Below are 13573 nucleotides of genomic sequence, written 5' to 3'. Positions count from 1 at the left end.
CCCGGGCCGCCTCATGCAGGGCCCTGAGTAATCCTACAGATGGGAGAGTCAGGAACACCAAACATGCAGACTGAAGTCGTCTTTAGACTTGTGATTTCGAGATAATGCGTGCGGAGGAGATTCAAGCTACAGACCCAGGCTTTATGGCATTGCCTTAGCACTGATTCACATGGAGTGTCATATAATTCTCGGAGAAAGCACAGACCAGGTGGCTCCCACTCAAACAAACCTTCGAGGGCCATTTCCAGGCAGCTAGTGTTTCACCTAAATTAGCTCATCTTTCTGCTCTGCTTGATGATTGATCAGTTCTGGCGTGTAGGTATCGGACAGTGTTAGGACTACCGTGTCGCCGTATACAGCACGTCATATACGTGCTTTTTGTAGTTTCTCTGGGTTCCATTCTCTGCATAAAAATGGTTCCTTAAAGTATTTGTTTAGCACCTCTTCTGTCGTCAGCACCGTGCCCGATGAAATGTGATGTATAGTGTAACCAGAAATCTTAGGTCCTCGTTGAATTTTTTTGTTTTTTGCTTTTTAGGGCTGCACCTGTGGCATATGGAAATTCCCAGGTGTAGGGGTGGAATTGGAGCTGCAGCTGCCGGCCTGAGCCACAGCTGTTGCAACGTGACGTCTGCGACCTACACCACAGCTCATGGCAATGCTAGATCCTTAACCACGGATCAAGGCCAGGGATCGAACCCACATCCTCTTGGATGCTAGTCTGGTTCATTAATGCTGAGCCCCAGTGGGAACAACAGTAAATATTTTTTGAATGCAAAAATTATACATTTTCTTTTGTCCTCATGGTAGATTCATTTTTAAAAAATACATTGAAAGTATGTGTTTTATTTTTTGTTTTTGCTTTCCTGCCAGGTGGAGCACCTCCATAATTTCATTTTGTTTCGGTTTTCTATGGGCTTCATTGATAACATAATTGCCAAATGTAAGTATGCTTTAAAAGAGATGGTGGAATGAGACTGGTGGAAAAAGTGAAGTATTGTTGATATTTTTAAACCGTAACTTTTGTTTCAGATTTTGCCACCGTAGTTGGTTACCTCGTTGTCAGTGGTCCTTTCCTAGATTTGTCTCATCCTCGACATCTCAAAAGTTCACATTCAGAACTTCTGGAGGTAACGTGGTAGTAGCCATCATAATCATGACCCCTGGAAATTTTAACCATAAAGATAAAGAAAAGCTTGTTTTCATCCTAGAAATGTAAGTGAAAATTAATCTTTATTTCTATGTCAGGATTACTACCAAAGCGGAAGAATGCTTTTGCGAATGTCTCAAGCTTTGGGCCGAATAGTTTTGGCTGGCCGTGAGATGACTAGATTGGCCGGGTAAGTAAGAGTAATATTTATGAGCATTGCAGGGAGTAATTTTTTAAAAATATGTTATCCCTAATGATCGTGCCCACTGAAGCCCCATGTTTCCGGCTCTCGGAAGCTGGTTTTGGTGGAGAATTAAGGCACGCTTTTCTCTCATAGTGAGCTTTTCATGTTTCCGTTACAAGGAGCTGTTGAACCTTAAACTAGGTTAGTAGTTCTCAAGCTGTCTGCTCAGTGGACATAGGTATTCAATAAGCTGGGAAACGTTGAATCATGGCAGTTGTTCTTAATTCACAGAAAAGTAAGTTAGTGAATAGAATGTTCTCATTTGAACTTTTTTGTCCCCTACCATAGTTTTTTTTTTTTTTCCCCCTTAGATTGTTGTTACTGGCAACCCAGCAAAAGATAAAACAAAGACGAAGTTGATTTTAATGGGAAAAAATGAAGTTATCTTGTGGTAGCTTAGATCCAATTGTAAATATGGTCATGTTGTCTGTTAAAATTGTTCTTAGACCATAAAATGGAATTAAGTATTTCAGAATTTCAAGATCTAATATAAAGAGCTTGGTATGCTGTAAAAAAAAGAAAAAAGAAAACACGTAATGTATAAAAGTACCTTAAGTTTCAGGTCGTCTGAAGATGCTGGAGGACTTTGTGTCTTTTCCAGACCTGTGATTAATCTGGATTGTTTCCTCTCTTCCTTCTTCTCTGCTCCTTTGGCAGTTAAGGTATTCAAGGCAGATAGAAGTTGTTAACTCCATGAGGAGTCTCCTTTTCTTTTTTTATCTTTTTTTTGCCTTTCTCTAGGGCCTCTCCCGCGGCATATGGAAGTTCCCAGGTTAGGGGTACAATTGGAGCCGCAGCTGCCGGCCTACGCCACAGCCACAGCAATACGGGATCCGAGCCATGTCTGCAACCTACACCACAGCTCACGGCAATGCCGGATCCTTAACCCACCTAGTAAGGCCAGGGCTCGAACCCGCAACCTCATGGCTCCTAGTCGGATTCATTAACCACTGAGCCACGACCGGAACGAGGAGTCTCCTTTTCTTAAGAAAATGCAGACAGTTAGTACCTGTTAATAATGTTTAATAACGTTTCTCATGCCTTTACCGATCCTGGCATACAGAACGCTTCTGTTCCTTCAGGAAGTTGCTGTGTCTCCCAGAGAAAAATCCTGTTTGTGTCTCTGGTTAGATGCCTGCTGTCTGACCGTCGTGGCGTTGTTGTGTGCCTCGACGTCTTGTCATTAGTTTGATTGCACTTTACCATCACAGTGATTTCTCTCTAATATCGAGGCTGCTTCACCTTTTCCCCTCTTGAGAGGAAGAAAGTCAGGAATCTTACCCCCTTCCTTGTTTTCAGGGAAGTAGCGTGCATTCGGCACACTTGACTGATGTTCTCAGAGAGGAGGCCGGCTGTGTCGGAGGCTTTGTAGCTCCCCCCAGCAGGAGCTCAGGCTCCGTGCTCTCCAGGTCTGAGGGACACCCTAATGCAGTCCTTTGTAGCATCTGCTAGAACATTCCTTAAAATTCTAGTGGCAAACAACTATCTTGACTTAGCTGTTAACGAAGTGAGTGTCTGTGGAGTGGGATCCTATGAGACCTCTTTTCTTAGCCCCTCATTCCTGCTCTCCTGCTGACACGTACTAATAAAACAGGTCTGCCAGCACCGGTGTTTCATGTTGAGATTTCTCTCACGTTGTTTCATTTAAACTAATAATTTTATAAACTTAGGATTGTGTAAATAAAAGATATGAACTTAATTTTATATGGCAATTATATTCAAATAAATAATAAAAGTAAAAGATATTACAGCCTTTGGAGTTTTGACTATGGCTTGCTTTCTTTTTTATTTCAGTTTTACTGCCCGGATTACGGAATTAATGCAAGTATTAAAGGATTTAAATCATGGCAAATATGAGCGCACTATGGTCTCTCAGCAGGAAAAGGGTAACTGTGAACGCACTGGATCATAGAGTATGTTTTTGCTGACATGGCATGACGCTTTGGTACTGATTTTCCGTTTAATGTGTTGAAGGTGCACAGGGCATTCCCTTGATACCTGGTGCTGGAGAAATCATCAATGCAGATAACATTATAAAGTAGGTACAGAAAAGCACTTGTTAGCGCCGCAAACATTTGTTAAACTACACAGTAGCTTTTCTCTTTCAGCTGCCTCTGCTTAATGTGTAATGTAAAATTGTTCTCTTTTTATTGATTTCCTCTGTAGATTTGATCATGTTCCTTTAGCAACGCCAAATGGAGATATCTTGATCAGAGACCTTAATTTTGAAGTAAGTTTCTACATGGTTATATAAAAGCTTAAATCATCTTCCACAAGGGGAAATGCAAAACTGTTGTCTGAATATTTAAAATAGTTTTAAGGCTTGACGTAGTCTCTGAATCCACAAAATTGCTGTAAAAAGTCAACGTTTTTAAAGGAGGCCTGCCTTGGATAAAGACAGTCGGAGGGTACTGCAAACTTCCAGTCGTAAGATTAGTAGCAGGCATGCAGTGTACAGCATGCTGACTAACTAGCTGTGCTGTACGTTGTATGTGAAAGTTTAAGAGAGTAAATCCTACGAGTTCTCGTCACACACACAACCTTTTTTCTATGTCTCTATATGTGAGATGATGGTGATTCTTATGTCCTGGGGTGTGGAAGTCAGATCACTATGTCCCCCTTAAATTACACACTGCTGCGTATCAGTGATATCTCAGTGAAGCTGAGAGAGAAAAAATAAAGTCTTTGAAACAGTTAGAAATGGGATTTTCTTATTTGTCAGGGCTTTAAGGTTTAAAATACTACTCTCAAAATTTTTTTATTTTTGCAAATAAAGTCCATGTCAAGAAAGCCTTAGAAGATGTAATTATTTGGAATCTCTAATGTAAAATGGATATTTAAACATGCCAGTATAACATTAGTCTCTTTGAGTTAAAATAATTTATGATTTGGTATTGTTTTTTTGATGGTGCAGGAGGATCTGTACCTATAAAAACAAAATACAGATTTCTGTATTCCTAATAGCACTGCAGATCACGACACGTAACCTCTCTCCTGGCCAGTGCATGGTGGTGCTGATTCAAATGAGAAGGGGGCAGCCCACATGCAAAAGAAAAAGCAAAAGGTGGAATCATTATGTGATTGTATAAGGCTCTCAGACCTAAAGGTTACTGTTTAGGTTATGTGTCTGTTGTGACTTTATGAAGAGTTCACATCTGAAAGTCTTGAAAATTAGTAGTGGATTTCTACCAGGGGGGCTGCCTGTCCAGGTCCAGATACTGTCACTCTAGAACGACACTGTGCAGCCGAACTTTCTGCAGTGACGGCAGTTTTCTCTGTCTTTCTCGTCCAGCAGAGTAGCCACATGTGGTTGTGTATTTGAAATGTGAATAGTACAGTTGAGGAACTGAATGTAAAATTTTTCTTCATGTTAATAACGTTGACCTTAAAGAGCCACATGTGATTAGTGGCTGTTGTGTTGGACAGCACAGCTCTAGAATTTTCTACATGCCTATGTGTATGGCCTTTTGTAATTTGGGTTGTATATGGAGATTCTTTTCAATGGCTTTCCTTGAAGAAGTGTTTTCTGATAGTTTATGAAATAAGGAGTGTAATTATCGGATTTGTTTTCTAATCTAAAAAGGTTTTAGTTTTTCTACTCTTAGTCCTGTGCGTTTCTTGCATACATTGCTACCCTCTTTTTAAGGAACTGTAAAAATGAGACGTGCTAGTTATGCAAAGTAATTGGCACTTATTCAACAATGAGTGTTCTGTATTATCAATGAGCATTATATATTATATATTGTCAGGTTTATTTTAAAGCCAGGAAACACAAGGAGACAGAGAGAGAACGTGAACATTGTTGGCAAATATTTAATGGCACCAGTGCTGCAGACGTGTTTTCTCGTTTAGCTCCGGGAGTTCCAGTCAGATGGGCTCCCTCGGCCACACAGGTCTCTGTGAGGATAAACCAGAGCTCAAAACCCATCTTTGTTAGATTCCCAGTAGCCTCTTTGTTGCGACTCCCCGAGAAACTTCTCCACGGCAGAGTCCTGTCAGCCCTTTCCCCTGCCCTCCCTCCCTCGTGTCTCTGAGCAGACAGAGTATCCCCGCCACACAGATGCGCGCGCAGCTCAGGGGTGGGGGATCTGTCTGTACAGATGCGGGAGGAAATAGATGATGCTGCTGAGGTGTGATGGAGCTCCCTCTGGCATAAGGCTGCACCAATGCCATCACTTTCATTTTAGTCCAGAACCCTTCCAACAAAAGGCCTTATGTTTGAATTTTAACACACTTCTGGCCAGTCCCAGTATCTTCACTTTTTTTGTCTCAGAAATGCCCTTATTTTTTTGCTTTTATTTTGGATTCATTTTGGAAGGTCTTATTTTAGTGACCAGTCATATCCCTACTGGTTTAAGTGTTTTTACTTTGTGACCATGTTCTGTGTCACCTGTTGTCTGTCCTGTGATTCTCATTTTGTTTTCTCCTCCACTGGGAGCTGTTTCTTTTGACCCTGTCCTTTGGGTCCTCTGTTATAAATTCTTCTTCTGTCTCTTTCGGACTTAAAGTAGTCTAAGATAGACTTGGCTGTTTGTCATATATTTTGTCTTTCCCATCATTTTTCTTAACAGTTTTTTTTTTTTTTTTTTTTTTTTTTAATTCAACGTCCTTCACTTCTTTGAAGCATCTGGTTGTTTTTTATCCATCTGGCTTACTTGAAAATAAAGCTTCCTTCCTCCTGCAAAGAGGCTTGGCCATCAGAAATGAATGTTTCCTACTTTGTGAACCAGTTTGCCTTTTGGGTTACCTAATAACCAAATAATATAAGCTTCTTTGAGAGGAGAATTTATATCTTATTCCTTTATAAACTCCTTCAGTAGTGGTATATTTATGTTGACTAAATTGACTGTAAAATATAACAACTTGTAGGTTATAATGTGGGCATTAAAATAGTACTTTGTAGAGCAGGAGTTTGTAGATACATATACTATTGTATGTGGAATGGATGAATGACAGTATTCCACTGTATAGCACTGGGAACTGTCCTCGGTATCCTATGATAAACCATAATGGAAAAGAACATAATTTTTTGGAGTTCCCGTGTGGCACAGTGGCTAAGAATCTGACTGCAGTGGCTAAGGTCGCTATGGTGGTATGGTTTTGATTCCTGGCCCGGCATAGCAAGTTAAAAGATCTGGTATAAGTCACAGTTATGGCTCGGATTCAGTCCCTGGCCTGGGAACTTCCATATGCCAAGGTGTGGCCATTAAAAAAAAATTTTTTTTTTTAATTAAAAATTTTTTTGAAAAGGAGCAAGGACTATAGCTTAAGAAATACCTTGTGACTCACTAAAATTTTTACCTTTTCAGGTATACCTTTTCAGTAAGCACATTTTAATATGTAAGGAAGCCTAGATAGGAGTTCCCTTTTGGTACAGTGGGTTAAGGATCCCGTACTATCGCTGTAGCGCCTTGGGTTGCAGCTGTGGTGCGGGTTTGATCCCTGAGTTGGGAACTTCCACATGCTGTGGGTGCAGCCAAAAGAAAAAAAAAAAAAAAGAAAAAGAAAAGCCTATATAAATCTTCATAAACAGCATACTTTCATGTATCCTCTTTTTTTTTTCTTTTTTTTCCTAGGGCTACACCACGGCATATGGAGGTTCCCAGGCTAGGGGTCGAATTGGAGCTGTAGCCGGCCTACACCAGAGCCACAGCAACACGGGATCCGAGCCGCGTCTGCAACCTACACCACAGCTCACAGCAACGCCGGATCGTTAACCCACTGAGCAAGGGCAGGGACCGAACCTGCAGCCTCATGGTTCCTAGTCGGATTCGTTAACCACTGCGCCACGACGGGAACTCCAGTTGTGGTATTTTATTATAGGTCAACTCTGATAAAATTGTATGTAACATAAAATTTACCATTTTATCTTTTTAACTGTACGATTCAGTGGCATTAAGTACGTTTAGTGTTTTGTGCAACCGTCACCACTATCTTTAGAACTTTTTTGTCATGGCAAACAAACTCTGTACCCGTTAAATAAGAAGTCCTCCTCCTTCCCCCCCTCCAGCCCCTCGTAACCGCTGTTCTACTTTCTCTCTCAGTGAATTTGCTATCCCGGGTACCTGGTGTGAGAGGCCGCCTAATACTTGTCTTTTTGTGTCTGGCGTATTTCACTTAGTGTCATATCTTCAGGTTCATTCATGTTGTGGCCTGTACCAGCATTTCATTATTTTTAAGGCTGAATAATAATATCCCAGGGTGTGTGTATGTGTTTTCATATTTTGTTTATCTGTTCATCCGCTTAGGTTGCTTCCAGCCTTTGCTTGAGGTGAATGGTGCAGGTGGCTCTGCGGTCCATCAGGAAAGCCCGAGTTCTCTCTGCGGCTCCGAGCCCTGCAGGAGTCTCCTGCTTTCCCTGCCCCCGCCCCTCCCCTCCCTGAACTCACTTCACACTCTTCCCTCCCCCCACTCGTGCTTCTTCAGGAGCATGAGCCTCCCTCTGTTTGCTGACTGGGACGGGCACATACCTGCAGCTACTTTGTGTGCATAGAGTTCTGGCTGATGAACAGCCTTCCTCCAGATAAACTCCTAATTTATTCCTGCTTTCAAAGTTTTGCCCAGTTGTCAAGGGTGTGAGGTGGTGCAGCCTGGCCTGACCACCTGAAACATGCAGCCTTGCCCACCCACTCCCAGTTTGTTTGTTTGGTTTTTTTTTTTTTTTTTGCCTTGATCTATTTTTCCCCATAGCACTTATTTTCTAAAATACTGTTTAATTTACTTATTTATTATACATATTCTTTATCATATGTATTTCTCTCCTGCTGGAATGTAACAATAAGGATTTTGATGATTTTTTTTTGTCGTGTGGTTTTTTTGTTCACTTACGTAGCGGCATTGCCTAGAACAGAGCCTGACACTGAGTATTCAGTACATTTTCATGTAATTAAATAATAGGAACCTCAGAGTCACCGGTTTAAAACAGGCAGGTTCCCCATTTATCTCTGTCACCTTCTTTCCTGCTGTGATTACATTGCTGTGTAAATTGGACTCAGGACCCAGGTTTTCCGATTCTTCACAGGGTTGGTTAACCCTTTCATAAGACCATAAGTTAGAACTCAGCCACTCCTGACATGGTTTGCATTTAACTTTAGGTTATTGCAGAGCGATGGGGTGGCAGTTATAAATACACATATTGTTTGATCCAACACTTCTAATTTCTAGGAATCTGGTCTAGAGAAACATTTCTCATTAGTGCATCAATTTGGCCGCTGACTTGGAGCTTCATTGCGGCATCATTAAAGGAGCAAACAAAACGCAGATGACCTAGTTACTTAACAAAAGGGGAGTATTGAAATAAATCATGATACATCCTTACTGTGGAATACACCGCAGGCACTAGGAGAAGAATGCAGAGGATCTGAAAATGCTGATTTGGAAGAAAACCTGTGATAGGTTCTTAAATAGTAACAAGTCCTAGAGCAGTGTTGATGGTACACGTCCTTCCTTAAACAAAAGACTGTGTACATGCATGTTTACTGTTTCCAGGAATGCAGGCTTTAGCATTGAGAATAAGTTGACATCAATCAGTAGTGATTTTTAAGCGAAAACAAGGTAACTGCATCCGATTTGAAAAAGTGCCGAAAGTTAAAGGTCTCTTCAGCCACACCCCCCTGCGTCTACCGTAGTTCATGCTTCCAGACAAAATAGAACACTTATCCTGAGCAGAGAGCTATTTGCCGACGCCAAGGAAATGTTCACTGAGTTTATATTCTATAAAGTCATTCATAGACTCATTTTCTTTTAGGTTCGATCTGGGGCCAACGTTCTAATTTGTGGTCCAAATGGCTGTGGGAAGAGTTCCCTTTTCCGAGTTCTTGGTGAAGTAAGTAAAAATTGGCCTCGAGGTTTTGCTGTCTTATTTGCCACATGGTCTTACAACGTTGTGGACTTTACATCTGTGCCTCCCTCTTCCTTCGCTTTTATAGTTGTGGCCTCTTTTTGGGGGACGTCTGACTAAACCCGAGAGAGGAAAGTTATTTTATGTTCCCCAGGTAAGACTTTGCTTGAGTTATTTTATAATGTCTGATTTAAAGATCTTTATTTTTTGAAAATTCACTTATATGGAGTTCCCGTGGTGGCTCAGCGGAAATGAACCTGACTAGCATCCATGAGGACACAGGTTCAATCTCTGGCCAGAGATCCAGCGTTGCCGTGAGCTGTGGTGTGGGTCGCAGACACTGTTCAGATCCCGCGTTGCTGTGGCTGTGGTGTAGGCTAGCAACTACAGCTCCGATTGGACCCCTAGCCTGGGAACCTCCATATGCTGTGGGTGCAGCCCTAAAAAGACATTAAAAAAAAAAATTCAGGAGTTCCCGTCGTGGCGCAGTGGTTAACGAATCCGACTAGGAACCATGAGGTTGCAGGTTCGGTCCCTGCCCTTGCTCAGTGGGTTAACGATCCGGCGTTGCCGTGAGCTGTGGTGTAGGTTGCAGACGTGGCTCGGATCCTGCGTTGCTGTGGCTCTGGCGTAGGCCGGTGGCTACAGCTCCGATTCAACCCCTAGCCTGGGAACCTCCATATGCCGTGGGAGCAGCCCAAGAAATAGCAACAAGAACAACGACAAAAAGACAAAAGAAAAAAAAAAAATTCACTTCTAATGATTTTTGCGCTGTTACTCTCAGAGACCTTACATGACCCTTGGAACACTTCGAGACCAAGTGATCTACCCAGATGGAAGAGAAGAGCAGAAGAAGAAGGGGATATCCGACCTCGTAAGGAGACGTTTATGTCCTAGACCCACTGAAAACACTCCATGTCAGATTCTTTCTCTCAGTCGGTGAAGTATTTTAGATACCAGGCAGTTCATCCTTATCTTTTCAAAAGCCTCCTAAAGCCTTATCGTTAATTATAACTTTGCAGGTTGAGGGAAGGTGTTATACTTGGCTGAAATGTGACTCGTTGAAGGTGTAGCCTCATCTTTACACTGTTGTTACCGTTTGGTCATTGCCCTCATCCTTTAATTACATACAATAGTGTCATGCTCTGTAAGCCACTAGGTAGATTTTTGTCAAAATTAATAGGACGTCAGGAGTGTCAGGAGTGTCGGTTACCTTGGTGCCACATTCTTTTGTGAAACGTGCCTTTTTTAATGATTTCGGCAACAGAAGTACAGTGATTCTGGTTTGAAAAGTAAAGCGAGATAGAGCGTTCTGGTATTCGTTAAGCGTGATTTTATTCTTAACCATTTGCTGAAAGGTCCTGAAGGAGTACTTGGATAATGTCCAGCTGGGTCATATCCTTGAACGTGAAGGCGGCTGGGACAGTGTGCAGGACTGGATGGACGTGCTCAGTGGCGGAGAGAAGCAGAGAATGGCGGTAAGCGGACCCCGAAGTCAAAGAATTTATGATAATTATAATTAAAGAATGCAGCTGTACAATTAAATAATGCAGTCCGACAATTGTATTATGAATAACCATTTCTCTCCGTGGTACAATGTAAGGTCTATAATGTCTTGTTTATCACATCACCTGGAATGGTGTAATGCCTATATTGAAGAATCAATAAGATGTAACAAATTATGAGGACATATTTATATAGTTACACTGTTTTTTTAACCAATTTATGTATTTTATATTTTACTTATTTTCAGAGGGTATGTTATTTTTGTTATTCTTACCAGTTAAGCTATTCTTTTTATTATGCTATATAAAATATTTAGTGGTATACAAGGCTTTCTTCTTTATAAACTTTAGTTGCATAAAACACACAATTTTAATGTAATGCTAATTTTTAAAGAAAAATTGAAATGTAATAGATAATACTAAATAGTAAAGATGAAAGCCATACAAAAAGGGATAAAGTGTAGAATAAATTTCCTATTTGTTTCAGCATATTTTCCATTCCACTTCTCCAGAGGGAGTCACTTAATCTGTTTTTTAAAATCCATGATATAATAATCTGTGTGAATGTAATTGTGTTTAAATATATGTATTTTATTCAGTAAAAATAAAATAAAATTATAAAAAAAAAACTAAAAAAAAAAGGATGCCTGCCCACTGGTAGGTGGAGCTGATTCTGCTCCCTCTGGTGGGTGGGGCTTAGTCTCTGGATGGGATGAGAGGTGGCTGTGTGCCTGAGGGGTCTTTAGGCAGCCTGTTTACTGATGGGTGGGGCTGTGATCCCACCTGGGTTGTTGTTTGCCCTGGGGCTTCTCAGGAGCTGGCTGACGGGTGGGGCCAGATTTTCCCCAAATGGCCACCTCCAGAGAAAGGCACTGCTGCTGAATATTCCCCAGATCTTTGCTTTCAATATCCTTCCCTCACAACAAGCCACATTCATCCCTGTTTTCCCAGGATGTCCTCCAAGAACTGCGGTCAGGTTTGACCCAGATTCCTATGGAGACCTCGCTGTGCCCTGGGACCCAGTACACGTGAAAGTCCATGTGCACCTTTTAAGAATGGGGGTCTGGAGTTCCCGTCGTGGCGCAGTGGTTAATGAATCCGACTAGGAACCATGAGCTTGCAGGTTCGGTCCCTGCCCTTGCTCAGTGGGTTAACAATCCGGCGTTGCCGTGAGCTGTGGTGTAGGTTGCAGACTCGGCTCGGATCCAGTGTTGCTGTGTCTCTGGCTAGGCTGGTGGCTGCAGCTCCGATTTGACCCCTAGCCTGGGAACCTCCATATGCCGCGGGAGCGGCCCAAGAAATAGCAAAAAGACAAAAAAAAATAAAAAAGAATGGGGTCTCCGTTTCCCCCAGTCCCGTGGAGCTCCTGCGCACAAGCCCCACAGGCCTTCAATGCCAGCTGCTCCAGGGCTCTTTCTCCCCGTGCCAGATCCCCACATGTGAGAGTTTGATGTGGGGCTCAGAACTCTCCCTCCTGTAGGTGAGTCTCTGTGAACCAGTTAGTTTCCAGTCTGTGGGGCTTCCCACCTGGGAGGTATGGGGTTGTTTATATCACGAAATCGCCCCTCCTACCTCTTGATGTGGCCTCCTCTTTTTCTTCTGGAGTAGGGTGTCTTTTTTAAGGTTTCTGGTCCATTTGGGTGAAGAGTGCTCAGTCTTTAGTTGTGAATTTTGTTGTTTTTAGGAGAGAAGTTGAGCTCCAGTCCTCCTACTCTTCCACCTTAATCCTGTCTCTCTGGGAGGAGGGAGAACTTTTCAAGAGTCGTTTTCTGACTAGACATACACCATAGTTTGAGCAGAGGGATCTTTGGTGGGAGATTGTTAACCTTGTGGGAAAATGTAGCCAAGGAAAGACAGCAAAAGAAATGGCGTGTTGCAGAAATGTTCACTCTTTAGCTTATAGTCTACCTTATGTTTTGGTCTTTTTTTTGGGGGGGGGCACACCCACGTCTTCTGGAAGTTCCCAGGCTAGGGGTTGGATTGGAGCTGTAGCTGTCACCCTGCGCCACAGCCACAGCATCCCCAGATCCGAGCCACGTCTGTGACCTACACCACAGCTCCCGGCAACTCTGGATCCTTAACCCACCGAGTAAGGCCAGGGATCAAACCCGCGTCCTCGTGGGTATTAGTCGGGTTCTTAACCCGCTGAGCCACAACGGATATAGTCTGCCTTTTGGTTCCCTCCTTTTCCCTGATGCTTTTGTGTGTTGTGTTTCCTCAGTCATACCTATTCTATATGGACTTAATCTCAACCTAATGCTGTGATTTGTTGGCTCGTGCTATTACATGAGATTAATCTAGAGTGAGCAATGAGCCGTAGACAGAAGAAAAGAGCCATTACCAGCCAAACTCAAAGCGAAAATCGGCTGAAGGAGTGAGAAGTTGAAGTGAGGCATTTGGGGAATTAATTTAGAAGGTGACTGTAGAAATAACTGCTCGTCAAGAAAATTGCTTTAAATTCCTATCCTCTGACTTCACAGAAAATGGAAGGATAAGGCAAGACTCACAGATAGACACAATAGAAACTCAGAGAAAGAAAAGTACATGTGCTAAAGCTAAGGAATCCTGTGTGTGGGGTATAAATGTACAGGGGCAGTTTTTATTAGAAGAGAAGAAATTCAAGGGGAAGCCTAGAGGAGTGACAGGAAAGGAATCCAGTACAGCCAGGCCGACCTCGATGGACCTGTTTGGGAAGTGGGGAGCGCTGTCCTGGGCCACTGTTGCATGACCAGGCCGTGGACAGGGTGTGTTCCGTGTAGGCCAGTGTTTGGAGAATTGCTGTGAAGTTTAAAAGAAAGCATATTCTTTTGCTACTTTGGAAGGTTTGGAGAGAG

The 13573-nt window shown here is 42.4% G+C and overlaps 1 protein-coding gene across 3 annotated transcripts in view; it reads left to right on the top strand.

The window, feature by feature from the left end:
* Window positions 1-13573, top strand: part of ABCD3 (ATP binding cassette subfamily D member 3) — an 81530-nt gene that overhangs the window by 56109 nt on the left and 11848 nt on the right. For all 3 annotated transcript variants that reach the window (XM_021088666.1, XM_021088667.1, NM_001244133.1), the window contains 10 exon segments: window positions 874-943; window positions 1033-1130; window positions 1249-1340; window positions 3189-3280; window positions 3369-3432; window positions 3561-3624; window positions 9142-9219; window positions 9323-9388; window positions 10019-10108; window positions 10593-10712. In XM_021088666.1, coding sequence (XP_020944325.1) covers window positions 874-943; window positions 1033-1130; window positions 1249-1340; window positions 3189-3280; window positions 3369-3432; window positions 3561-3624; window positions 9142-9219; window positions 9323-9388; window positions 10019-10108; window positions 10593-10712 — 834 coding nt within the window.

This window comes from Sus scrofa, chromosome 4, assembly GCF_000003025.6.
Source record: "Sus scrofa isolate TJ Tabasco breed Duroc chromosome 4, Sscrofa11.1, whole genome shotgun sequence".
Lineage (NCBI taxonomy): Eukaryota > Metazoa > Chordata > Mammalia > Artiodactyla > Suidae > Sus > Sus scrofa.
This window is presented reverse-complemented; position numbering and strand designations above follow the sequence as displayed.